The following is a 27,793-nucleotide window of genomic DNA, read 5'->3' on the forward strand; positions in this document are numbered from 1 at the left end:
TATATATATATATATATATATATATACAGTGAGGGAAAAAAGTATTTGATCCCCTGCTGATTTTGTACGTTTGCCCACTGACAAAGAAATGATCAGTCTGTAATTTTAATGGTAGTTGTATTTGAACAGTGAGAGACAGAATAACAACAAAAAAATCCAGAAAAACGCATGTCAAAAATTTTATAAATTAATTTGCATTTTAATGAGGGAAAAAAGTATTTGACCCCCTCTCAATCAGAAAGATTTCTGGCTCCCAGGTGTCTTTTATACAGGTAACGAGCTGAGATTAGGAGCACACTCTTAAAGGGAGTGCTCCTAATATCAGTTTGTTACCTGTATAAAAGACACCTGTCCACAGAAGCAATCAATCAGTCATATTCCAAACTCTCCACCATGGCCAAGACCAAAGAGCTCTCCAAGGATGTCAGGGACAAGACTGTAGACCTACACAAGTCTGGAATGGGCTACAAGACCATTGCCAAGCAGCTTGGTGAGAAGGGGACAACAGTTGGTGCGATTATTCACAAATGGAAGAAGCACAAAAGAACTGTCAGTCTCCCTCGGCCTGGGGCTCCATGCAAGATCTCACCTCGTGGAGTTGCATTGATCATGAGAACAGTGAGGAATCAGCCCAGAACTACACGGGAGGATCTTGTCAATGATCTCAAGGCAGCTGGGACCATAGTCACCAAGAAAACAATTGGTAACACACTACGCCGTGAAGGACTGAAATCCTGCAGCGCGCAAGGTCTGCTGCTCAAGAAAACACATATACATCCCCGTCTGAAGTTTGCCAATGAACATCTGAATGATTCTGAGGACAACTGGGTGAAAGCATTGAGGTCAGATGAGACCAAAATGGAGCTCTTTGGCATCAACTCAACTCGCCGTGTTTGGAGGAGGAGGAATGCTGCCTATGACCCCTGGAACACCATCCCCACCGTCAAACATGGAGGTGGAAACATTATGCTTTGGGGGTGTTTTTCTGCTAAGGGGACAGGACAACTTCACCGCATCAAAGGGAAGATGGACGGGGCCATGTACCGTCAAATCTTGGGTGAAAACCTCCTTCCCTCAGACAGGGCATTGAAAATGGGTCGTGGATGGATATTCCAGCATGACAATGACCCAAAACACATGGCCAAGGCAACAAAGGAGTGGCTCAAGAAGAAGCACATTAAGGTCCTGGAGTGGCCTAGCCAGTCTCCAGACCTTAATCCCATAGAAAATCTGTGGAGAGAGCTGAAGGTTCGAGTTGCCAAACGTCAGCCTCGAAACCTTAATGATTTGGAGAAGATCTGCAAAGAGGAGTGGGACAAAATCCCTCCTGAGATGTGTGCAAACCTGGTGGCCAACTACAAGAAACGTCTGACCTCTGTGATTGCCAACAAGGGTTTTTAAACCAAGTACTAAGTCATGTTTTGCAGAGGGGTCAAATACTTATTTCCCTCATTAAAATGCAAATCAATTTATAACATTTTTGATGTGCGTTTTTCTGGATTTTTTTGTTGTTATTCTGTCTCTCACTGTTCAAATAAATCTACCATTAAAGTTATAGACTGATCATTTCTTTGTCAGTGGGTAAACATACAAAATCAGCAGGGGATCAAATACTTTTTTCCCTCACTGTATATATATATATATATATATATATATAGCAGCTTTATACACTTTTCTGAGTATTGAGGCTATTGTTAGGTATCAGTGCTTTTATTACTACACTGCTACTCACTGTATATTTTTGTCAAATATATATAACGTGTTTCAATTCCACTCCTTTTTCCTGATCTTAAAGCTTTTCACAAAATATCTCCACTGTTATGGTGAACCATATCACAAAAGTGCCTGTAATTATTGTTATATAATTTTTTTCCATATTTCCCAATTCCTGATTTATTGCCGTGTGCCGGTGTATTGTGAATATATTACGACGAGGCACAGTTTTTGTGCTTGTCTTACCCTTTGCGTTGCATTCAGCATGAGCCCCCCCCCTCCCCCCACTTGTGTAGAGTTTTTCACGCTAGGCTGCTTTCTATTGTCCATTTTAAATAGTCTTGGGTTTTATCAGCATGTGGCTAACGGTACTGTACACTAGTATATAACACCGAACAATATATCTGTATATATGGTGTGTGTGTCTTAGTGTGCTGTATATAATTGATTTAATTGATTAATATTTCTCATTTTTATTTACATCTTAGTTCAAAAGGTAGACAATCCCGACTTATATAGAGGTAAAATAAATTTTAAAAAATGATAGAATTTCTATATGCCCCCCGCCCCCACCCACACACACCGTTGTCATCTGGCCGTGGCCCCCAGTTTGAGAACCGCTGATGTATGTGGATAGGATGTCAATAAAAACAGAGTTGTTTTGACTGATGGCACACAAAAGGTCCTCCATGATATGAACTCTGCAGGTAAGGATCTGGAATAGCAACTCACACCCAGGTCTACCACATGTTAACAGAAATGACATGGTATAGGATATGTTGATTGCTCATATATGATGTTACAGTGTGATATTTGTCTTTATTATGGAATGTAGTGGCCTCCTTTTGGTCTAAAAGAATGCTAAAACTAGTGTGTGTGTGTGCGCGTGTACATGTGCGTGTGTATGTTTCTCTTGTAGATGCTGAGCAATAAAAAGGGTTTATTGCCCGAGCCCAATTTGGCTCAGCTCCTGAACAGCATGACCAATCCAGCTGCTCTTCAGGTTCTTATGAGACCATACCACACAGGAAAGCGTGGAGGTATACACACACAAAAACACACATTCACACACTCAATAGCCAGCTTGTTTGGTACTTGTATCTTGTGTCTACACTCAGTGAGAATTTTATTAGATACACTGTTTGCCAGGTCCCTCTACCTGTTCATAGATAGAAGGGGACCGCATAAGATGTGTATAGCAACTGATCGGCTACATGTGTTATCATTAGTTCTCTTGTACACCTACAAAGTGAACCTACGTATATAAAAATGGCTGATAATTGTGGTAGCAAGGTCAGTGTATGTCATTAGCTAATGAAATGAGCAATCTAAACTCAGCAAAAAAAGAAACGTCCTCTCACATTCAACTGCTTTTATTTCCAGCAAATTTCTTAACATGTAAATATTTGTATTAGCATAAAAAGACTCAACAACTGAGACGTAAAATGAACGAGTTTCACAGACATTTGATGAACAGAAATGGAATAATGAGTCTCTGAACAAAGGGGGGGTCAATATTAAAAGTAACAGTCAGTATGTGGTGGCCTCCAGCTGCTTTAAGTACTACAGTGCATCTCATCCTCATGGACTGCAGCAGATTTGTCAGTTCTTGCTGTGAGATGTTACTCCACTCTTCCACCAAGGCATTTGCAAGTTCTTGATCATGTCTGGGGGGGACACAATGTTACATGTAATTTTCCACTGCAAGGACGATCAGCTGTCCTTCCTGTCTCCCTGTAGCACTGTCTTAGATGTCTTACATTACTGACATTGCAGTTTATTGCACTGGACACATCTGCAGTCCTCATGCCTCCCTGCAGCAGGACTATGGCATGTTCACGCAGGTGAGCAGGAACTCTAGACATCTTTCTTCTGGTGTTTTTCAGAGTCAGTAGAAAGGTCTCTTTAGTGTCCTAAGTTATTGTAACTGTGATCTTAATCGCCTAGCGCCTGTAAATTGTTCGTGTCTTAAGGACTGTTCCACAGTGTATGTGCAGTAATTGTTTATGGTTCATTGAACAAGCATGAAAAACATTGTTTAACCCTTTCCATTAAAGAACTGTAAAGCTTATTTGGATTTTACAAAATTATCTTTAAAATACAGTCTCCTGAAAAAGGGACGTTTCTTTTTTTTTGCTGAGTTTATATACAGTATAGTAATCTATATACAATATGGTGTGTGTATATATATATATATATATATATATATATATATATATATATATATATATATATATATATATATATAATGTATGTATGTATGTGTGTGTGTGTGTGTGTGTGTGTGTGTGTACAGTTGCAATCAAAATTATTCAACCTCCATTGCAAATCAGGTTTATTGTCAAAATGTACAGACTTTCAGCTGTTTGAAATGATCAAATCAAGCAAAAGCGATTGAAATAGTTCAACACAACGAACGCTTCCAATGGTTTCCCCAAATTCAACTGAAAATGCAACTTATAATGATTTCTCCAGTCTCAAAATTATTCAACCCCCTGAATAAAATCCCTCACAACAGCACAAATATGCAAAACAGGTGTTGTCTCAAGCACACCTGATGCAACTAATCAAGGGCTTCATTAGTTGCACCAGGTGTGCTTAAGCTGGAACACATGAAATACCTGAACTGGCTAGGGGAAGAAACTATATGAAATACCTGAACTGGATAGGGGCAGAAACTATATGAAATACCTGAACTGGCTAGGGGCAGAACCTGAACTGGCTAGGGGCAGAAAAATGAATGAAATACCTGAACTGGCTAGGGGTAGAAAATTCATGAAATACCTGGACGGGGCAGAAAAAGGAAGCTATCAACGGCTGCAACCAGATTTCTGAGAAGGCAGATTGTGAAAAACCCTCAAGTGACTGCAAAAGATATGCAGCAAGACTTAGTGGCAATAGCCACTGAGGTTTCAGTGAGCACAGTATGGTTGAAGTGTCATGAAATCCTAGGAGAAAACTTCATGGTGTCTGTGAGGAAGCTGAAGCTTGGGCATCATTGGACCTTCCAACAAGACAATAATCCCAATCATACCTCAAATTCCACTAAGCATTGGTTGCAGAATAAGTCCTGGAAGATTCTACAGGGCCATCACAGTCACCTGACTTGAACCCCATAGAAAATCTCTGGTGGGATTTGAAGAAGGCGGTTACAGCACCTAAACCCAAGAATATCACTGAACTGGAGGCCATTGCGTATGAGGAATGGGTTAAGATTATTCAGGAACACTGCCAGAAGCTAGGCATCTCGTTTGCAGCAGGTCATTACAGCAAAAGGGCACTCTACTAAAGTACTAAAGATGCTTGCCATGAAGGGGTTGAATAATTTGATACTGGAGAAGTCATTATAAGTTGCATTTTCAGTTGAATTTGGGGAAACCACTTGAAACATACATTGTGTTAAACTATTTCAATCGCTTTTGTTTGATTAGTTCATTGCAAACAGCTGAAAGTCTGTAGATTTTGACAATAAACCTGATTTGCAATGAGGGTTGAATCATTTTGATTGCAACTGTATGTGTATATATTCCATATTGTTCCTATTTATTGTTTCTTTACTCATTATATAAAAGGACTATTCAAGACAGTCACTTAAAAATTAGACCATAGATTCCAATTTGCTCTGCTCCCAATCCCAAGCTTTTAATTCCTACACCGTAATGGCCTCCCATCTATGTCTGGTCACATGATCAAAAGCTGATCTTCAGTTCGGTGACCCAGGCCAGGTTCCTTTCATGATGAACCTAATCATATATTAAAATGAACTTTTCATTAGGTTCAAGGATAAATGAGCTGCGGAAGGCCTTGGAGCTTAAGGAGAACACGCCAAATATAGCTCTTGATTAAACCTTCAATCGCTCTACCTATTCTGGAAAGAGTGGCCATTAGGACTCACACTGGAATTGGATAAAAGAAAATTCTGGACTGCTGGCATGCTTTCTTATCTTTTTACCACCTGTGTTTTCCTTTTTTTTTAAAAAAAAAAATATTTTATTCATTAACTTTTTATTTCTGCTGAGCCCCTTTTCACTGCCAACTTTCCCTTTTTCTCGTCAGGGAAGTTTCGTCCTCATGGTGTTCCTTTTCTCCGACCGCCGCTGACAGCCGCGCTGCTCCAGCTAGGAAAAGCACAGCAGGTACATTACTTTGTCACACACACACGCACACACACGCATAACGCACTCACTATCTAGAAATCTTTCTTTCTCGCTCATCCTCATTGTCTGCCATTCTCGATCCGGTCATTACATTATAGGTTTGATGAACTCTGAAGAAACTCTGCTGTGTTATTTAGATGCAGAGCAAGTAGCAGAATGAGTATTCACAGAAAATTTAGTGAGTTCCTAATGAGTCTTGGCACACACATTATTACTCAGCGAGTGCAATGTTTCTCTATGTGTTTCAGAACGCCATGCTGGGGAACGGGCTCGTTCTGCAGAACCTTCTCCACATGCACATGGCACAGCAGCAGCTCCTGCACATCAAGGACAAGCACGCCACTAATGTGAGGGTGTGTGTTAGGGAAAGGCGTGTAATTTCTGCATTATTCCTGCAGTAGTTCTGCAGAAAGCTGCTAGCTTTCAGATATCTGGATATTTTTTTGACGTAATCTTAAGCCAATCACATTATTTCAACATTCCTATATTTGTTCCTGAGAAGGAGTTATTGCTTTGTTCTTTGTGTGTGTGTGTGTGTGTGTGTGTGTGTGTGTGTAAATAATGAAAGCTGTGATTTTCACTCAGGAAGATATTAGTTTTGTTTAGCTTGCGTTCCACTCCGAGCATCAGAGAGCCTGCAGGCTGAATTCCACTTTTATTTGATATTACACAATGACACATCACAGCAGCTCACAGAAGATATGAGAGACGACATAAAAAATGATATCTGTGTTTGTAACACTGATAGTACATGCTCTACAGTCTTTCATTCATTTGCTGTGAGTGGTTGCAACGCTGCAGTGTAATGAGCACACTCGTAATCTCTGTGTGTGTGTGTTTGTACACTGCAATTTTGCAATCTAAAATTGTATGTACTAGAAATGTAAAGCTGTACTAGGATTCCGTATTTGAATATATTTGAATGTTAATAAACCTGTCATTTTTACTGCCACGAACGTCAGCATCGGTGTCACACTTAGACTGTGATTTACTAAGATCCTGGACAGAATGTGCAAATTTCTCTTCTTGTCTCCTTTACAAAGACGAATTCAATAATGGCACCACGGACAAAGTATTAGGAAGAAACAATATTAAAATGAGGTTGCATAGAAATTATATATACTGTACATACTACCCAACTACATTTACCATATCACTACGGTATATACATCCAGTTTTACATGAAACAGGTCCTGATTTGTGCAGGTGATGCAATAGTGAGCCAGTAAATGGAAATCATACAGCTGCAGCTAGATGGACAGGGGAAAAGACATTTTCGTGAACCTGAGTTAGAGGTACATGTGTCTGTGATGGAATGGATGGATGAAAAGGTATAAATAGTGAGCATAAAGCAAATACTTGAGATAAAATAAAATCAACAGATGGTCCAAGAGATTGTGTTTCCAGTCCATTTTTAATACTAAATTTAATAGGTGTATTTAAATAGTTATGGAGGTGTGTGTGTGTGTTTTTTTTTTTTTTTTTTTTATTTAAATAAAGCTGTTAAAATCAAGTATTAAGCCATTTTCAAACTTTCCTACAGCTCATATATACAGTATATCTAGGTATGTATTCATTTAAAAGTCAGAAGACTTTTAATTAACTATACACGAGGAACGTTTTTCATCCTGAACAAATAAACATCTTTATTTCATATAGACAAAACACTGAAAATTAATTGAACAGTTAATTCATTAAACAATTAATTGAACCTAAGTGCATCTGTTACTGAAGACTAATGAGCTGATATTTTCTTCTGCATGTTCTGACACTAAACCCCCTCTTCTACATTTTAGTACAAGGTTCCTTCCTGCTCAGTTGTGATTATTAACATTGATTTGTATTGTTATTATTTATTTACACTACCAGTCAAAAGTTTAGACACACTCATTCTTTATTTTTATTATTTTCCACACATTATAAATGAACAATAAAGTCATCAAAACTCTGGAGTAACACAAATGGAACTATGGGAATTATGCTGTGATTAAAAAAAATCCAAAATAAATCAAAATAATTTTGTATTTTAGCATCTTCAAAGTAGACCCTCTTTTTGCCTCGAATTTCCAGAAATGTATTCTTGGCGTTTTCTCACCTGATTTCTTGAGGAATCTCCCAGAGATACTTTTTAAACAGTATTAAAGGAGTTCACACTGACACTGGACTCTTATTAGCTGCTTTTCGGAAGATTTCACTCCGAGTCGTATTTTTTTAAAATAAAATGTTAGTTTTCTAATGAAAGAAATTAATACGTCGGCACAATTATATTTTTGTCTACAACACCGATTTCAAACATCTAATCATACACCTTCACATCAAAAGATTTTTAAGATCATGAGAAACATTTCAGTCGAGTGTCCACAAACTTTTGACCGGTAGTGTATACTACTTTACTTACCATACAGTATGTGCTAAGATCATTGATTATGCTGATATTGATTTAGATGATTTAATAACATTGAAGTCCAGCATTTTTAGGTTATTAAAATGTTCTACACTCTGACCAGATGTGTTTGCTCGTACAGATGTGCCAAAGATGAAACTGATGAATAAGGATTGTGTAGGTGGAATTTGTGTGTGTTCGTTTTACGATATGTTTATATGCATACATAAACAGAGCCAGTATGTATTATACACCACAATGGTATTGTACAACTTATGCGGTGCTCTACGTGATTAACAGAACACTATTGGCATGCTGTAGAGTGCAGTCCACAAGCCACTAGATACTCATTCTGGCTCAGTATTCAACAGATTTGAAATGAATAGATAATGATTAGGCTTGATTGCTAAATATCAACTTTACTTTAAAGGTTTATACGTTTATACTGGATGAACTATATCATTATTACAGCCTCCGCACATTCCAGGCAGCCATAATTGAACAAATGAACATAATGCTGAATGATCTAGTTCATTGTAGTGTGTGACCCATAAAGGTTACCAGACTCAGGGTATTTTCTCCACTGAGAGACTGTTAGACCACTAATGCAGCCATATTCAGCTCCTGCTTGCATCATGGCCTTGAGTTATGTTTTTATGCATTATGTCTTGTCCATCCGTCTGTTCGTCAAAGCATCTGTCCGAGGTTCTTGTTAGCATGACGTCTTTAGAACAAGCGCTTTAACGTTTGTAGGATTTATATGGAATTATCATTGCACCTGACTGATCCAAGCAAGGTCAAGGTTTTCTTCAATAATTTCCTTCCTGTTTGTCATACAGAAATGTTACTTACACATTCATGCTCAGGAAATCCAGGCCGATTTTCTGGCTATTTAAGATCTTTGCCGTCTGTCCGTCCATGTGCCTGACCGTGCATCCGTCCGAGACTCTCTTTAGTGCGATATCTCAAGAACAAGTCTTGGAATGTTTGTAGGATTTATACGGAGTTATCATTGTAACCAGCAGATGAACTGATTAGATTTTGAAATTGATCCAAACAGGGTCAAGGTCACAGCAAGGTCAAATGTGTACAAAAATTTTTCTGTTTAAAAATTCTGTTTAAAAGTATACGGTAAGGGTATTTCTGGCATACAAATTAGTAATGAGGAGATTTAGACTTGGTGGTGGTGGAGGCATGCATGTCGACACTGTTGGGCTCGAGTTTAACTTGTTGGTTAAAAAAAAAAGCAGGTCATTGACTCAATCTTTTTTTTTTTTTGGTCTCTAAAATGTGAAGAATATGCATAAAAAGAACCAAACTTAGATGCTTCACCCCATATAGGCATATCATACATACCATCAGATTTATATGATTTATTTTAACTTTTGAAGTAGTTCTAATATTTTGAGTACATATGTATTGTAATGGATGTTGCTCTGGTTGGAGTCCTGATGCATTGTGTACTTTGTTTCCTTCCTCCTGCCTCTCTCTCTCTCTCTCTGTGTCTGTCTCTCTTTTCAGATTCCCAGTCTTTTAGGTGACCCTTCCCGTTTACTTCTCCATAAAGTCTTGGCTCTGCGAGCTGCAGCCCCGGTGCCAGTGGTGAAGGGCCTGATTGGCGATTCCCCCACTGGTAAGTGTTGTAGGCTGTGCGTAGGCTGCTCCTGGCCTTGCGCTAGCTGCTTCACAGAACCGCATTTGCAATGCAAATGTCAACAGTGTTTGAGGAATCCAGTATGAATAGTTAGAGGCTGCAGCTTCAATCAGTGTTCTTTCTTTGGCGATGTTGTTCAGACGAAACCTTTGAAAAGAACATACACGTATTGCTTCATTTGCACTTCAGTATAGGTGCGACGTGATTCCAAATAGGCCACCGTTTTATAAGAGTTGTAAATGTAACGTCTGTACACCTTTTTAACGTTATATATTGCTAACTGTCCCACGTTCGTGATTAAAACACAACGGCGGCTGTGTGTTTTCAGCCGCTGCCCCTAGACTGTGGAATACGCTGCCTTTTAGAGAAAGATCTTCTTTAACTATTCACAAATTTAAATCTTGCCTTAAGACCCATCTTTTCTCCTTGACATAAGACTGTATCCAACCCTTGGTATGTTATGCCATTTGTCGACTTAGTCATATTATTAAGGGGATTTATACTTTGTGCGTATTCTTATCTTTTAGTGTATTTTTGTTTTGTTATCCTGTCTTGTGCTGTAATGTTGATGTGAATTTTTAATCTCAGTTCCTCTCAGCTTCCGTCAGCTTCGGCTGTTTTAAGTGTGCTCTAGACATGAATAGAAATTGAACTATAAGCCAATTCAATGATATTTTGGTGTAAGGGTGGCACAGTTTACATTTATGGCATTTGGCAGACGCTCTTATCCAGAGCGACTTACATTTATCTCATTTATACAGCTGAGCAGTTGAGGGTTAAGGGCGGATGTGACGTCATCACGACGCGCACTCGAATGAGGCAAAGCCCTCTTCGATTCACGTGCGCCAAACATGAGTACAGCTAAAAGGTCTCGTTTAATAACAAACATAACTGCGAAAGACCGTGCAACTTCAATTTCGCCAATTCGAGTATTTTTTGTTTTTGATTTTTTTTTTTTTTGCAAAAAAGCACAAAAAACTCCACAAATCACATGCCGATTTTGAAAGAAGCCGCAGCAAAATCGTAGCAATCACAAAAAAAAAAACCTCAGCGAAATCCTGTACGGACTGTAAAGTTTAAATTATTTTTAATGTTCCAGTGTCTGAATTTACTTTTGAATATTTTTTATGATGTTCCCTGGGCATGTTGAGAAATAACAAGTAACAGTGTTACTTTCAAAGCACAAACGCAGCAACAACCAGTCAGAAGTTTGTGAATTTTATTATCTTGCTAATTTAAGTGCTGTATATACTGTATCACTGGGATTCACAGACTCGACTCGGGAGGCTGGAGGGTCCGGAGCAGGCCGAGCTCACATGAGCCCTGGGGATCAAAACGGTGTGTCAGCTCCAGACAAACAGCCAGCAGTGTTGACTCACTCCCACAGCCAGACACATTGCTTCAGTTCTGGGTCAAGTAGAGCAGCACTGAGCGCCAAAGCCCTGGTTAATCACAACAGCACTGCATCAGAGACCTGCATGCTTACAGTGAGTGCAGATTTCACTCCTCTGCTGCTCCTCCATTCTTTATACTCTCTCTCTCTCTCTCTCTCTCTCTCACTTCCTCACTGTCTTTTTTATACCTCCTTCTATTTTTCTTTCTCTATATATCTCTACATAGTTCTCTTTCCTCCTTTTATCCCTTTATTTCAAACTATCTCTGTCTCTATCTCCTCCTCCAGCCATCTCTATCGCTCTATTTCATCCTCTCACTCTATTGCTCCTGTCTCTCTGTCCCAACACTATATTTATCTTTTCTAGTGTATGCAAACTGTGTGTGTGCGTGCGAGCTATTTTGTATTCACCAAGGAAAACAGTCCCCTAAAAACTAACAATACACAGTCATTATATTACACTGTTGCTGAATTCATAATTCTGATTGCTCAGAGAGCGTTGATGAATTTTCTAGAACAGCAGCTTTGACAGTAGTTCCTGCTGCAAGACAAATCACAGTTTGTTTTATTAGTGCACTCATTCCGATACTCTATCATTTATATAGTATCAGCTATTTTGCACGGACTTGTATGGAAAACAATCCATTTAAAAGGATTTTAAAAGTGTGTAATTGTTGATTTAAAAAAAAAAACCTAAAAAAAAAAAAGAAGTTTTTTGTGAGGAGATGTTTATTTTGCATATTTGGAAGGATTCTCCAGTGTCAGAGGTAAAGCTTAGTTAGTTAGTTACATAGCGCTTTTCTAGACACTCAAAGCGCTTTACATAGTATGGGGAGGGGTCTCCTCAACCAAAACTAGTGTGTAGCATCCATAGTGCACCAGAACACCCACAACACACCAGCTATTAGTGGAGAGGAGAGAGTGATGTAGCCAATTCAGAGATGAAGATTATTAGGGGGCTGTGATAGAGAAGGGCCAGTGGGGGAATTTCAGGGGCTTGGGTCAGGATTTGGGTTTAAAGTCTAATCCTTAAGACGGTACTGTTTTTACCGTACAGTGTCCCTGTCATTATACTGGGGCATTGGAACCCACACGGACCATAGGGTGAGTGCCCCCTACTGGCCTCACTAATACCACTTCCAGCAACAACCTCCCAGGAGGTCTCCCATCCAGGTAGTGGCCAGGCTCAACCCTGCTTAGCTTTAGTGGGAAACCAGACAAGAACTGCAGTGAAACATGGTTTTGGGCACATAAAGCTGTAACATTAACTTTTCCTGCACAGAGTCATCAGTACAAAAGACCTTGTGCTTTGTGGTTTTTCCGTTACATGATAAGCTGCGCTTTTTTCATTCCAAGAGAAAGAAAAAAAAGTGTTTACTGTTACTGTTTTTTAATTACTATAATGTAATAACTATTTCAACATTCAATGTAACTACAAATGGATAAAAATTATGATGTGCCATTCTTTAATAAATACAAATTGTTATTGTTGGCAAATTGCTGTTGTGTAAGAGGAATAAAACATACTGAGATGTGCTGTTATTGGAAAACATTGGCGTTGTTGATTGTTTTCCTATTACAGTATGTTCTTTTGTCTTTTATTCCTTTCTTATGCCATGATGCTGTCATTTGAATAGATTTGAATACATCGTTGCTTCTGTAGAAGATAGCAGAGACTTGTTTTCTGGACAGCTGTTCAACAACATTACATATAAACGTAAATGATGAATTTTTTTTAAAAGGTGCCTTTTTTTCCTCTCCACGCTGTAATTGGAAAATAATCAAATCCTGTGTAGTCTACATCACACCGACCTGTTGTTGATTATTTTTCCTATTATTTCTATTTCCTATTATATTTGTCCTGTAGGGTTTTATTCCTTACACAACATAGACTGCTGGATTGTACGCATGATAAACATTATTTATCCTGGACTCATATTTATATATCATGCAGTAGATGAATGATAGATTTATATTGTGAGTTTAGTGTTGTGAGTATGACACTGAAGATTGTAAAATGCCAGAAAAACGGAAAATGATTGTGATTCACTACACAACACTCAAATCTTTAACACTTTGACTGAATAAGAGGTGTAGCGTCATGTCGCCTTTTTCGTCCAACAATGTCCCAGTGTCTAGGACTTCCTGTATAATTCAAACATTGATGAAAGTGTGTGTGTGTGTGTGTATCTTATTCCTGTGTGTGCAGACACAAAGCACCTGCCAGATGTCTCTGCTGGGAGAGCCACCTAAAGAGGTGAAACTGCCCTCCAACCCTTACCTAAACATGGCCAGTGTCTTACCTGGAGTGGTGCTGCAAGGTATACACACACACTGAATTTCTGTCTTTAGCTCTTTATTCAGACAATAATAGCTTTAGCTTTCCTCCTCCAGTCCAAAGACATGCGTTGTAGGCTGATTGGCATGTCCAAAGTGTCCATAGTGTATGAATGGCTGTGTGAATGCGTGTGTGATTGTGACCTGTGATGGATTGGCACCCCATCCAGGGTATCCCCCGCCTTGAACCCCATGCCCCCGGGATAGGCTTCAGGCTCCCCGTGACCCAGTAAGGATAAGCGGTACAGAAAATGGATGGATGGATGGAATAATAGCTTTACACAGTGCTGGTACAATTCCATCATTTCATTCCCATCAGTGTTTTTCTCTCTCTACTCCTGCGAAATGTTTATCCCTCAGTATCTCAGCAATGGTCTGATCATTTTATTCTTATCTAGATGAACATCTCTGTTCACAAAGCAGTCCCAAAGGGCCACATTCATACTGGAGTAATGTGTGCATAGTGGGGAGTTAGTACACACATCATTACTCAGACCTCGGACGTAACTACAGATTTAAGCGCTGCGTGGACCGGCTCCATTTACCGGTGGAGTTTGCGTGTCTTAGTCAGGAGCAAATCTGGCCTTGAATTGAAGACGATTTATCTTGAGTGATATCAACTCTTGCGATATAATTCTCATTTCAAGGACCAGATTTGATATAGATAAAATTATGAACGACACTTGCTTAAAGCGAGCTTTGTTTCTCATCGGATCGACAAAACATTTGTATTTTGTTAATTCAACTAAAAATAGCGCACTAAAAGCCTAAAATAGCCTAAATCCCTCGCACGCATTATAATTTCATGACCTCTGTTTAACATCTCGTGGCTACATTAAGTCGTGCACACAAATTACCTGCCGGAGCACGATGTAAAACATTTACATAGCCTGTCTAGTCGTTTGCTGGATATAACAGTCGATTATTCACGTTATTCACCTCTGCCTAGGTTCACACTTACTGATGCTGTACCTCTAGCGCAATAATATAGGATGTGCTGGATTAAGTTGTGTTTTATAAGCTGCTGAATAAGCCATATTGTTAAATGAAAACTAGGACTATTCATTCAGTAGCATATATATACTAGACTATATACTAGACAATATACTAGGCAATATACTAGACTCCTGTTAGATGTTTATTTCAATGCTTGTTATCTTCTCATTCATATATCATATGTCTTTTTTTTTTTTTGCATTACATCATATTGCAATCGACATCATAAATAATATAAATGCAATCTGTTCTCCCCTGATTTTTTTCTGGATTTAAAGGCAGTGGACACCACTACTCAAGAAATACCTGGCAACCATGGAGGCATGACTTGCACACTGATACTTTTAATATTGTGACTTCCATGAAATCAGCTTATGCACCTGCAAAAAAAAAACTCTACGGCTCTAAACAGGGGGAAGTTTTACTACCTAAATGTTGACATGTTCTTCACTTTAAGTCGCCAGCTCTGAAGACAGCCCAAAATGAAAAGCCTTGGAAATGAAAATGTTTAGCAGCTCTGTGGTGGGTTGTATCACCTCATCTCCACACTCTTCCCTGGAAGGCCATTAAAGGGAAAATAAAAATAAAATAAAGACAATCAAAAGTTATGAGAGGAAAAAGGGACAGGATTGTCCTGACTGGTGGGCAGAGCTAATTTCCAGGCGGGAAATGAGCTGTAAAAAAGTGTATTTTTTTGTTTGTTTAAAAAAAAAAAAGCGCCAGTATTGTGAATCTCGGTATTTTGACGGTATCTTTGAAATCATGTGATTATAAGTTGAAACGTTTTACTTGATAAAAGCACTTTTTTTCTTCTTCTTTCATACGAGCACTGCTTAAGTTACATACTGAATAATTCCTTATGGGCTGAAAGCGTGAAGCTCCTAATTACTGTCTTCCTTCAACACTTCACTGCATTTCCCTCACAGGGGGACACAGTATTGTGTTTAGGTCTCCTGAGATTGCTGTGTGAACAACACACACACACACACACACACACACACACACACACACACACACACACACACACACACAGAGCTTGAGTCTTTACGGTGTATGTAGCCCTGAGCCAGCTCTGTATTTCAGACGGGTGTTATAGAAGAGAATCTCGGTGATCCCCAGCCAGACAGTTTCAGCTTTATTCTTTTCAAACACACCTGAGCCGACTAGTCCTGATGCTCCTGGCTGGATTATCCGCCTCAGATGTGTGTAGAGCTGGAGCGGAATAAATATGTGGACTGGCTAGAGGTCAGGATGACTTGACTGAGAGGTTTATGGTTCATAATTGTCCTGTCAAATGGATAATGCTATGTTTCCTGCCATGGTGCCAAGAGCTGGCAGGTATAAGTGATGACAATTGACACATGTTTTGGTTGTAGTGGGGATGTTCTGAAGTCCTTGTTTTATCTCTGTTTGTGTGTGTGTGTGTATGTGTGTGTATGTAGCTCCCTGTAGCAGCAGCAGCAGTAAAGGCCAGGCGGTCAGTGGGACCTATAGCTCGGTTCTGCCTCCTGCTTCTCTCCCAACCACCCAGTACAGCACTGAGTGCAATGCCTCAGAATACACGAACCAGTACACTCAGCAATACTCACAGGTAACTATTACACTCCAACACACACCTCCACACGAACCAGTACACTCAGCAATACTCACAGGTGCACACTATTGAGACACATGCTGAACAAAGACCTGCTTACCAGGAAAAAAAACTCAACTCACTGCTGGTGTCTCCAGGGGCTCTTGTGATGATTAATGGCATCATGGATTCCACTAAGTACCCATTTTACTTTTTTCAGGAGACTTGATGGAGAAATGAATGTCTTTCAACAAGATTATGACCCCAAAATACATCCAAATAAACACAGAAAGGGTTGCAGCAAGCAAAATCAATGTTCTACGATAGCCATTTCTTATCTCCGAATTTGATCATTTTGCCACCGTGACATGTCATAAACAGTATGGAAAAGATACATACGCTCACTGGACACTTTCATAGGAACACCTGAACCCATGCTCATTCATGCTATCATCAGCCAGTCATGTGGCAGCAGTGCAATGCATAAAATCATGCAGATACAGGTCAAGAGCTTCAGTTAATGTTCACATCAAACATCAGAATGGGGAAAATGTGATCTCAGTGACTTTAAGTGGGGCGTAGTTGTTGGTGCCACACAAGCTTGTTTGGGTGTTTCAGAAACTGCTGATCTCCTGGGATTTTCACGCGTCTCAAGAGTTTATACAGAAAATCATCCGATGAGTGGCATCACCTAGACTAATCTAATTGTGTCCAAATGTCCACTGTGGCCTCAGCTTCCTGTTCTGGGCTGACAGGTATAGAACCCGATGTGGTCTTCTGCTGTTGTAGCCCTTCTGTCTCAAGGTTTGGTGTGTTGTATGTTCTGAGATGCTTTTCTGTTCATCACAGTTGTAAAGAGTGCTTATATGAGTTACCATCTTGTAGAAACTCGAGACTGTTGTTCGTGAAAATCCAATTAGATCAACAGTTTCTGAAATACTCAAGCTCTGCCACCAATGACTATGTTGACTATGTTATATAACTATTTGACCATGTTATAGTCAGAGTCACTGATATCACATTTATTCTCCATTCTGTTTGATGTGAACCTTGACTGAAACTTTTGATCTGTAGCTGCGTGATTGTTTTTAAAAGTCTGTTTATGTCGTTTGATAGATATTTTATTTATACCATTAAATATATGATGTTTATTGTGCAACGATGTATGAACTGTCTGATTCACTTTTAGTAGTCAAACATTAGTTCTGTGTTTTTGTTTTTGTGTTATGGGGAAGTAATTGCCATGTGATTGGCTGATTGGATATTTGCATGAATGTGCAGGGGTACAGGTGTTCCTGTTAAAGTGTCTGGTGAATTTATTTCTGTTTATAACAGTGTTTATTATACTGAAGTTTTCACAAACTTGTAATTTCACCAAGCTCTAACACCAGGAAGCATCAGCTGTCTAAATGCCAGGACCGAAATGAAACCATGAATACCTGAGCAGTTGTGAGGACGAGGAATATGGGGTCCTGATGTAAAATAAAAGCAGCCTAGCTTTGATACATCATTTAAATGGCATATATGATTCTCTCTCTCTCTCTCTCTCTCTCTCTCTCTCTCTCTGTGCTCTGTGCCTATTTTCTGTCGGATATTAAATGTGACAGAAGGGGCTGGAGAGGGTGGCACATGCCCAGAGGAAAATGAAAAGGGGACTGATGGTAACTCTGTTAGAGAGATCACAGCAGAATGAGATTGAGATGAAATAGCGATAATAGGGCTTTGAATGACGGGGCTGAGCTCTTCCCTCATTCACACAGGTAAGAGAAGCAGAGTTTAACACTCGCCACCACTGGGTATCGCTCTCTTTTTCTCTTACTTTCTTTTTGTTTTTCTTCTGTTCAGCTCCAGGCATTGGCATAAATATTGAAATCTCCCTTTTGTCAAATCTGCATCTATCTATCTGTCTGTCTGTCTGTCTGTCTGTCTGTTTGTCTTAACGACAGTGGTGCTTGAAAGTTTGTGAATCCTTTAGAATTTTCTATATATCTGCATAAACATGGCCTAAAACATAATCAGATCCTAAAAGTAGATAAAGAGAACACAATTAAACAAAATGAGTTATACTTGGTCATTTATTTATTGAGGAAAATGATCCAATGTTACGTATCTGTGAGTGGCAAAAGTATGTGAACTTTGCTTTCAGTATCTGGTGCGTCCCGCTTGTGCAGCAATAACTGTAACCAAACGTTTGCAGTAACTGTTGATCAGTCCTGAACATCGGCTTGGAGGAATTTTAGCCCGTTCCTCAGTACAGAACAGCTTCAACTCTGGGATGTTGGTGGGTTTCATCACATGAACTGCTTGCGTCCTTCCACAACATTTCTATTGGATTAAGATCAGGACTTTGACTTCCAAAACATTAACTTTAGTCTTCTTTAACCGTTCTTTGGTAGAACGACTTGTGTGCATAGGATCGTTGTCTTGCTGCATAAGTTACCTTGGCTCCTTTGTGACCTTGTGGACTGTTACATGTCTTGCTCTTGGAGTGATCTTTGTTGGTCGATCACTCCAGGGGAATGGTCTTAAATTTCTTCCATTTGTACACAATCTGTCTGACTGTGGATTGGTGGAGTTTAAAGTCTTTAGAGATGGTTTTGTAACCTTTTCCAGCCTGATGAGCATCAACAACTCTTTCTCGGAGGTTCCCAGAAATCTCCTTTGTTCATGCCGTGATACACATCCACAAACATGTGGAACAGGTCATATTTATGCAGATATATAGAAAATTCTAAAGGGTTCACAAACTTTTGAGCACCACTGTGTCTGTCTGTCCGTCCGTCCATCTATCTGCAGGTGTAGTTTGCCATGAAGTATTATTGTGCTAGGTAATATTGGCCACAAGCTAATTTTCCCATTTGCACTTAGTTGCTACTTTCATGGTCATGTTGTAGTGGGATTTTCAAACTCACTTTGATCCAAGAATTTGCCTGCTGAGGCCTCAACTTACTGCAAACATGTTATTTTCCTGACGTATAAAGCCTTATACCACATTACTGAATGATCGATTCTGATTGGTCAGTTCTTTTCACTTGGTTAATTTACTGTAATGGTGTGCACAGTGGCTTAGTGGTTAGCACGCTTGCCTCGCACCTCCAGGGTTGGCGGGTTTCCTCCGGGTACTCCGGTTTCCATCCCCAGTCCAAAGAAACATGTTGTAGACTGATTGGCATTTCCAGATTGTCTGTAGTATGTGATCCCCCCCACCTTGTACCCCGAGTTCCCTGGGATAGGCTCCAGGCTCCCCCCACAACCCTCTGTAGGATAAATGGTATGGAAGATGGATGGATGGAATTTTCTATAACAGCTGCTCTGACTGTAGTGCTGGCTACAAGACAAATCACATTATTTTAATGTGCTCTTTCTGATACGCTGTTTCTATAGCAACAACAAATGTACAGGAACTTATATGGTGGATGCACCACATTTTCTAAGGCTAAAAATAAAAGGATTTTTTTTTAATCATATAATCCCTTCTATAGTGAAGTTTTCTTAGCATTTTTGGAAGAGCACTGTGTTGAAAGGACATTTTTGGAGACCCAGTGTCGGCACTTTGTAACAGTCAGAGATGCTGCTGTTCCTTTAAATCTTCTAACACAGGAAAGTCTTCAGGTTAAATGAGTTTTGATAGCAATATGCATTTTTATGTAATCATTGGCAAATTGCTGTGGTATAAGAGGAATAAAACACGTCAACACTCACAGTTATTGGAAACTAATCAACTTCCGGGCGGTAACAGTAGCTCGGCTTTGTCCTGGGGCATATCACGTCACTCTGTTGTTGATTTTTTTTCTTATAACATCATGCCACCAAGTATTTAACGCTTTACTTGCCCATAACACAAAAGCAAAAAACACAGAACTAACATTTGACTATTAAAAGTGAATCAGACAGTTGATGCGTCGTTACACACTGAACATCATATATTTAATGGTATAAATAAAATGTCTATCAAACGACATAAACAGACTTTTAAAAAGCGCCCTCACACATGTGCGGGAACATGCAAGTTATTTCCTCCAGCTGGCTTTCCAACTTTCCAGTACTGAAGCAATAATATTTTTTTATTTTATTTTTTTTAAAGTTGGACTGTTGGAAGTAACCCCAAATTCCACTCTCTGAAGGATTTGTCTCATTGATTTAGAGCTTAATTTGCAAATCTTCTCGACTGAAGAATTTGTGAAAGGGTTGCATGTTTTGCATCAACATTTGTCGACTCCCTTAAGAACGACTTCCATTATAGGTGAGTCTGAAGTAAACAGGTTTACCGTTCCTTGCTCAGTAACGCTGTCTCTGGTTATCACACACTACAGATGAAGTAGAGATTAGGGTGTGAAATGCTGCAGGATTTCTGTAACATAATTGCAACGGAATTTATTGCAAATTCACACACAAACCGTCATTCTCTCACATGTACACACGCACACACACACACTCCTACTCCTCCTTGGCTGTGGTTTGGAAGGATAAGGGCATTTAGGTGGATTAACTGGCCTTGAATCCTTCATCTTTGTGAAAGTGCACCTCTGAGTGAGAGAGAGCAAATGTTGGTGAGGGAGAAGAGAAAAGGAGGACGGGGACGGGAGGGGGGTTTGGCTGCGAGTCATTTGTCCCATCTGGTCCCTCAGTACTCCCCCACACTGTACAGCTCGAGTGAGAAGACACGGCAAGCTTTCACACTGGATGAAGGCAGAAAGAGGGAGAGGGAGTACAGCAACCAGGGCAAGTCAGAAAGGCTGGTGAAGGCAAGAGGAGAGAAAGAAAAGAGTGAATCAGTGGAGGAGTGAGGTGATGAAATACAACCTGATAGCTGTCAGGTTTTATGGCTACCAACATTTACAAATGATATTTACAATTTTGTTAAGTTGCCCAGTGATGTTACTAAAAAAAACAACAAGATGTCTGACTTTGTGTCTCTTGTAGGAAGCACGTGTTGGTCTAAGTGGTAGCAGAGATCTAGTTAGGGGAATTGATGACTAATACTGTGAGGAAAATGCAGTAAACAAGCTACAAAACTAAAAAGAGATAACGAGTTAATCCTGACTGAAGCAGCGTGAACGCGGGCTACATCTCATGCCATTGAGCTTCGTTTTTCAAGCTGGAAATGAAGTAATTTTATTTTGTAAATCATTCACAGATCTTGCATTTATACAAGAAATATGGTATTCATGACAATCCAGTTTGTGTTTATAAAAGGTTTATATCCTACAAGAGTCGAGTTAAATGAAGTAGGTTTTTGGAAGGGGGTTTAGTGGTTTGCCTTGCACCTCCAGAGTTGGGGGTTTGATTCCTGCCTCAGAGTCTGCATGTACTCCCCGTGCTTTGGGGGTTTCGTCTGGGTACTCCGATTTCCTCCCTAGTCCAAAGACATGCGTTGTAGGCCGATCGGCATTTCCACATTGTCCACAGTGTGTGAATGTGTGTGCGATTGTGGCTTGTGATGGGTTGGAACCCCATCCAGGGTGTCCCCCGCCTTGTGGCCCGAGTCTCATGGGATAAGCTCCAAGCAGTATGGATGGGTGGAATTTTCTGTAACAGCAGCTCTGACAGTAGCGCTGGCTGTAAGGCAAATCACTCTGTGCTCTTTCTGAGATGTTGTTTCTATAGGAACAACAAATTTGCAGGAACTTGTAAACTGAATGAATGGATGGAGGTTTTTGTATAAGGAAACTCATTCATGTGAACCGCAACCAATCAGCTTTGAGCTGAGTTACTGCAATTTTTTAACTATGGATTGTGCGGTTTAAATCAAATCTTATTTGTTTCAATTACACACACACACACACAAACAAAAACTTCATATTAATGACTTAAAAGAAAGCAATCCAAAAGAAATCCATAAATGTCTGTGGTAGACGATGTGCTGCAGTGGTTGAGCTGCATTACAGGAGGATTTGTCTAAACTAAATCTTTAGATGGGTTTTGTGGGTGAAACTAAATGTAAATCAGCTGCGCCAAATGCTGATAAATGCCTATTAGCTATAAATGATGGAGTACAAAGAAAATCATGTTACCGAAAATTATATGTGAATCTTGTGGGAATTTTTAGTTCGCTTTTGGCCTACGAAAAAATTTACACACAACGTCACTGAAAGATTGAAAATTAGGCCCAGTGACCATGATGCTGCTGTGAGTGTGTAATGTACCTGATGGCTTCTACTTGTGTGTGTGTGTGTGTGTGTGTGTGTGTGTGTGTGTGTGTGTGTGTGTGTGTGGTAGGAGGCCATGCAGCAGTGGTACCAACATTATCAGGCACAGGGCTACAGTAACACTAACCAGGAGAGTACTACAGCCACAGAGTACAGCAAGGAGCAAGCTCAGGTGAGCACACACACACACACACACACACCATCTTTATATTTTGTGTAGGGAGGTATTTATGTTTTACTCATTTTGTTTCATTGTAGTTAAATAATGCTATACTTTTTCTTAACACGAATTTTGGCTCTTTTTTTTTTTTTTTTTTAAATAAAAGCTTCAATTAGCATAATGTAAATTATTGGTCCCCATAAACTAAAACACGTCCACACACACTTAGTCACTCTGGGATATTTTTGTTTTTCTTAGTTTTACTGTAGCTAAATACTGTAACCATCTTATTATTAAGGAGAATTTTTTTTTTACTTTTATATTTTAAAAATATATATATTTTCTCCTTAATAATAAGATGGTTACAGTATTTAGCTACAGTAAAAAAAAAAAAAAAAAAATTCCTTCTGTGGACCAGTCTAATACTGTATCCAAACATGATGAAAATGATCACATATTCCTAGTATTTTAGGAAATATTGTTCCCAAGATAGAAACGACCACACACACGATACAAGTTCTAACTCTGTGTTTCATTTTCAGTTGAAGTGATGTTTCTAATAGAAAATAGAAGGAGCGTGGGATATGAATATTCTGGAAGCACATTGCTTGTGAACTCGTGCTTGTATGAGAAGTTCGTCCACGTCAGCTGGTCTTTGGGAGCCGTTAAAATGTTGTGATGTTGTGTGCTCAGGTTGTAAATCCGTACAGGGGTTTAGAACCTGGGGTGGACTTTATACCGTAGCTGCCATCAATGCAGGGTGTTTGAATACATGCAAACTGGACAATACTCTGCAAATGGAAATGTGCAAGTCATAAGCAGGGTCTGTCGAGGGTTGTGTCGTTCCAGTGAGAGAAAAAAATAGTAAATGCATGTTGTGTTTATAACTTAATGAACATGCTGTACGTGCAAATAAATGAAAACGCCTGCAGTGTGATTTATCAAGACTGAAAGTAGCTTCGGGAGTATCGGATGTGTGTGGAAATGATGATCAATCGAAGAGCAGGTATTAAATTTGCTCAAGCCTATTTTTGACATTTGAGAACATAAAACGATTGTTGAATCAATGTTTTATTGAAAGCATGTCCCAGAATCACAGAATCTCTCACAATATTTGACTTAATATTGCAGCCGTAATGTCGGTTTGGCCGGCATGGTGGTGCAGCAGGTGACGTTGCCACGACACAGCTCCAGAGTCCTCAGTCCAGTCCTGAGCACTGGTTACTGTCTGTGCCATGTTTCACATGTTCACGTGGGGTTCCTCCAGGTTCTCCGGCTTCCTCCCACTGTCCGGAGTGAATTCTGCCACCTGGGACCCAGTGTCTCCTGGATAGGCTCTACTGTGACTCTGACCAGGATAAAGCACATACTGAAGATGATGAGTTTTGAGTTGGTTTCAAATGACATATAATAGCATTTGAAGAGTGAAACGTGGAGGCTGCAAGCAGTCAGGGAACAGAATCATGGGGATAATAGGGACTATCTGAGACCCCTAGGTGAAGGGGCTCTTCAAGGGGACTGGGCCAAAAAAATGGTCACATAGAGATTGCAGAAATCAGACCAAGCTATAGACTATTCTGCCTGTAGTGGCTGTCTGCTTATCAAACAGTTCACTGGAAAATAAAGGTAGATGTAAAACTCCATTTCTCTCTCACTCCCTCTCTCTCACTCTCTCTCTCTCCCTCTCTCTCTCTCTCTCTCTCTCGTGCTCTCTCCCTCTCTCTCTCACACACTCTCTCTCACGCTCTCCCACTCACATGCGCTCTCCCTCCCTCTCTCTCTCGCTCTCACACTCACTCTCTCTTTCTCTCGCTCTCTCTCTCACTCTCCCTCCCTCCCTCCCTCCCTCTCTCTCTCTCTCTCCCTCTCTCTCTCTCTCTCTCTCTCTCTCTCTCTCTCTGATGTTCAAGGCAGGGTGGTGTTGTGAGAAGGCTCTGTATTCTGTAGTGGATGGAGAACTTTGTTTTACACCAGCATTAGGCTGATAATGTTCATAACAGCTGTTCGTTGTTGTGTTGACTTATTTATTTATTTAATTTATATATGGTTTTTTTAATGCTCCTTTAAATATTTATTTATTTATATATCGAGTCACCTTGACTTTAATGTGTATGGTGTGACTTTTAATAAATAAAGGATTGTAAAAAGTCTCTCTCTTGCTCTCACTGTCTCTCTCTCTCTCTCTCTCTCTCTCTCTCTCTCTCTCTCTCTCTCTCTCTCCCCCTGTCTGCCTCTCTGTCTGTCTCTCTCAGGCTGTGGTCACGTCTTCATATGGAGACTACTCTTCTTACATGCAGGCTGTAACTCAGTACTATTCTCAGACTCAGATAAGCCAAGCTGCTGCACCTGGGTACCAGCAGAGAGACCTCAGCAAGGTACACACACACATACACACACACACACACACACACACACACACACACACACACACACATTACAGTGCAACCCACTGTAGCCTAAAGCAAAATAGTTCCTCACAGTAGATATGAGAACGGTGGAGACGATCATTTTGCATTCTCAGGTAAAAGTTTTTTGCTTTTATCACAGTGAGATGCCATTTTCGAGTGAAATGAACTACAGTGGATTTAATTATGACTAAGCATAACCTGCTGAACACTCTGAACTTACATTCCACACTCTCATAACTTTTTACAAACTGTTCTATTAGTTTCACTGTAGTTACTGAGTAATTTACAGTATTTACTAAATAATAAGCTTAAGGAGGCAGAACTGAGTAATAAATGATTTTATTTCTTGTCAAAAATTACACCTAAATAAAAATAAAGACTTATGATATACACCTCTATTTAAATACATATGTCTGTCTGTATTTATCTGTCTGTCTCTCGTTTCTCTCTCTCTCTGTGCTTTTCTGCCTTCCTTTTTTCCCTCTCTCTTTGTCTCTCTCTCTCTCTCACCCCCCCCCACATGTGCTTCTCTCTGTTTCTGTCTCTTTCTCTCTCTTTCTCTCTCACTTATCTGTCTCTCTCTTTTTCTCTCTCTCACGTCTTTCTGTCCCTGTTTCTCTCTCTTTCTCTCTCACGTCTCTCTGTCCCTGTTTCTCTCTCTTTCTCTCTCACGTCTCTCTGTCCCTGTTTCTCTCTCTTTCTCTCTCACGTCTCTCTGTCTCTGTTTCTCTCTCACGTCTCTCTGTCCCTCTTTCTCGCTCACGTCTCTGTCTGTTTCTCTCTCTTTCTCTCTCACGTCTCTGTGTCCCTGTTTCTCTCTCTTTCTCTCTCACGTCTCTCTGTCTCTGTTTCTCTCTCTTTCTCTCTCACGTCTCTCTGTCCCTCTTTCTCTCTCACGTCTCTGTCTGTTTCTCTCTCTTTCTCTCTTTCACGTCTCTGTGTCCCTGTTTCTCTCTCTTTCTCTCTCACGTCTCTCTGTCTCTGTTTCTCTCTCTTTCTCTCTCACGTCTCTCTGTTTCTCTCTCTTTCTCTCTTTCACGTCTCTCTGTCCCTGTTTCTCTCTCTTTCTCTCTCACGTGTCTGTCTGTTTCTCTCTCTTTCTCTCTCACGTCTCTCTGTCTGTTTCTCTCTCACGTCTCTCTGTCCCTGTTTCTCTCTCTTTCACGTCTCTGTGTCCCTGTTTCTCTCTCTTTCTCTCTCAGGTCTCTCTGTCCCTGTTTCTCTCTCTTTCACGTCTCTCTGTCCCTGTTTCTCTCTCTTTCTCTCTCAGGTCTCTCTGTCCCTGTTTCTCTCTCTTTCTCTCTCAGGTCTCTCTGTCCCTGTTTCTCTCTCTTTCTCTCTCATGTCTCTCTGTCCCTGTTTCTCTCTCTGTCTCATATGTGTCTCCTAATCTCTCTCTCTCTGTTTAATTCAATTCACTGTATGCTTAATTGGCATGACAAAATATTTTTGTATTGTCAAAGTAACACAACAACAGAGCAAGAGAAGTGGGAATTGAACAAAACATAAAGTGAAAAAAGAGTAATGCAAATGCAAAAAATAAACCGATGTTAAATAAATATATCGCAAAATTAATAACCAGATGCAACATCATATCATCTTATCATCTCTCTCTCTCTCTCTCTCTCTCTCTCTCTCTCTCTCTCTCTCTCTAGGAGCTGGAGGTCGTAAAGCCACCCATGGTCTCTCCTCTGTCTCTGAATGGTGCTGCCCCGCCCATGCTGCCTGCCTACAGTGCCCTGCCAATCATGCCTGGCTTCATCGCCCCTACACACGCTCACACACACACACCGAGCGCTGTCACTCACACACACACTACGCCCTGCGTGACAGATTGGAGCCAGTATTACTATGTAAGAGTGTGTGTGTGTGTGTGTGTGTGTGTGTGTGTGTGTGTGTGTGCGCGCGCACTGGCCCCCACACTGTAGGGTTAATTGTCATGGTTGTAGAGCCAGTGAGGTTAGACAACAGAGACATTGTGAAGGCATTCTGTGGAGGAAGAAAAGCTGATGAGTTGGTCTGAAACAGCTTCCTGAAAGTTCTATACCTGTTTGTGCAGAATTGTCGGTGTGTATGTGTTTCTCCTGTCCTTGGGGTCTGGCACCAGTTAGTGTGAAGAAAAAGAAAGAGAGAGAAAGTACATCTCAATGTATGAGGGTGTGCTCTCTCACGATCTCTTTGTGTCTTCCACACAATGTCCTTCCCTCCATCACTCTCTTTCCCACTCTCCATATCTATGCCTTTGTCTTCCTCTCCCCCCCCCTCTCTCTCCCCCCCCCTCTCTCTCTCTGTCCCTCAGTTTCTTTATTTCCCTAAATCTCTCCTTTCCTACATCTTTGTCTCTCTCCATCACTTCCTCCACCTCTGTCCATCTCTCCCTCTGTCTGTCTGTGTATCTCTCACTCCACTATAATGAGGTTTTTGATGCAGCAGCCAGCGTTTGCATAAAACACCTGGAAACAAGGAACAGTGCAGTAAGCAGATTTGCGAATTAGAAATTGAGGCAGGAACTGAGTGTGACTCTGAAAACCAAAACTACAGATGTAATGCATGCGGGTAAAATCTTATCTCTGTGTGTGGTTGTGTGTGGGTAGGTGTGTGTGGTTGTTTGTGGGTGAGGGTGTGTGTGGTTGGGTGGTTGTGTGTGTGTGGTTGGGTGGTTGGGTGTGTGTGGTTGGGTGGTTGGGTGTGTGTGGTTGGGTGGTTGTGTGTGTGGTTGGGTGTGTGTGGTTGGGTGGTTGGGTGTTTGTGGTTGTGTGTGTGGTTGGGTGTGTGTGGTTGGGTGGTTGTGTGTGTGTGTGTGGTTGGGTGGGTGTGTGGGTCTATATATCTCTCCATCTCTCTCTCTGACTCTCTCTGTATATCTTCCC

At 40.4% G+C, this 27,793-nt stretch overlaps 1 protein-coding gene across 1 annotated transcript in view; it reads left to right on the forward strand.

Annotated features, from left to right (window-relative positions):
* raver2 (ribonucleoprotein, PTB-binding 2) overlaps positions 1–27,793 on the forward strand; it is a 95,222-nt gene that overhangs the window by 64,647 nt on the left and 2,782 nt on the right. The window contains exons 5-14 of the mRNA XM_053635972.1: positions 2,633–2,753; positions 5,770–5,849; positions 6,119–6,223; positions 9,775–9,886; positions 11,180–11,394; positions 13,510–13,621; positions 16,076–16,224; positions 22,426–22,527; positions 24,768–24,890; positions 26,579–26,776. Coding sequence (XP_053491947.1) covers positions 2,633–2,753; positions 5,770–5,849; positions 6,119–6,223; positions 9,775–9,886; positions 11,180–11,394; positions 13,510–13,621; positions 16,076–16,224; positions 22,426–22,527; positions 24,768–24,890; positions 26,579–26,776 — 1,317 coding nt within the window. The remainder of the gene's footprint in view (positions 1–2,632; positions 2,754–5,769; positions 5,850–6,118; positions 6,224–9,774; positions 9,887–11,179; positions 11,395–13,509; positions 13,622–16,075; positions 16,225–22,425; positions 22,528–24,767; positions 24,891–26,578; positions 26,777–27,793) is intronic.

Source organism: Ictalurus furcatus, chromosome 11 (assembly GCF_023375685.1).
Source record: "Ictalurus furcatus strain D&B chromosome 11, Billie_1.0, whole genome shotgun sequence".
Classification (NCBI taxonomy): Eukaryota; Metazoa; Chordata; class Actinopteri; order Siluriformes; family Ictaluridae; genus Ictalurus; species Ictalurus furcatus.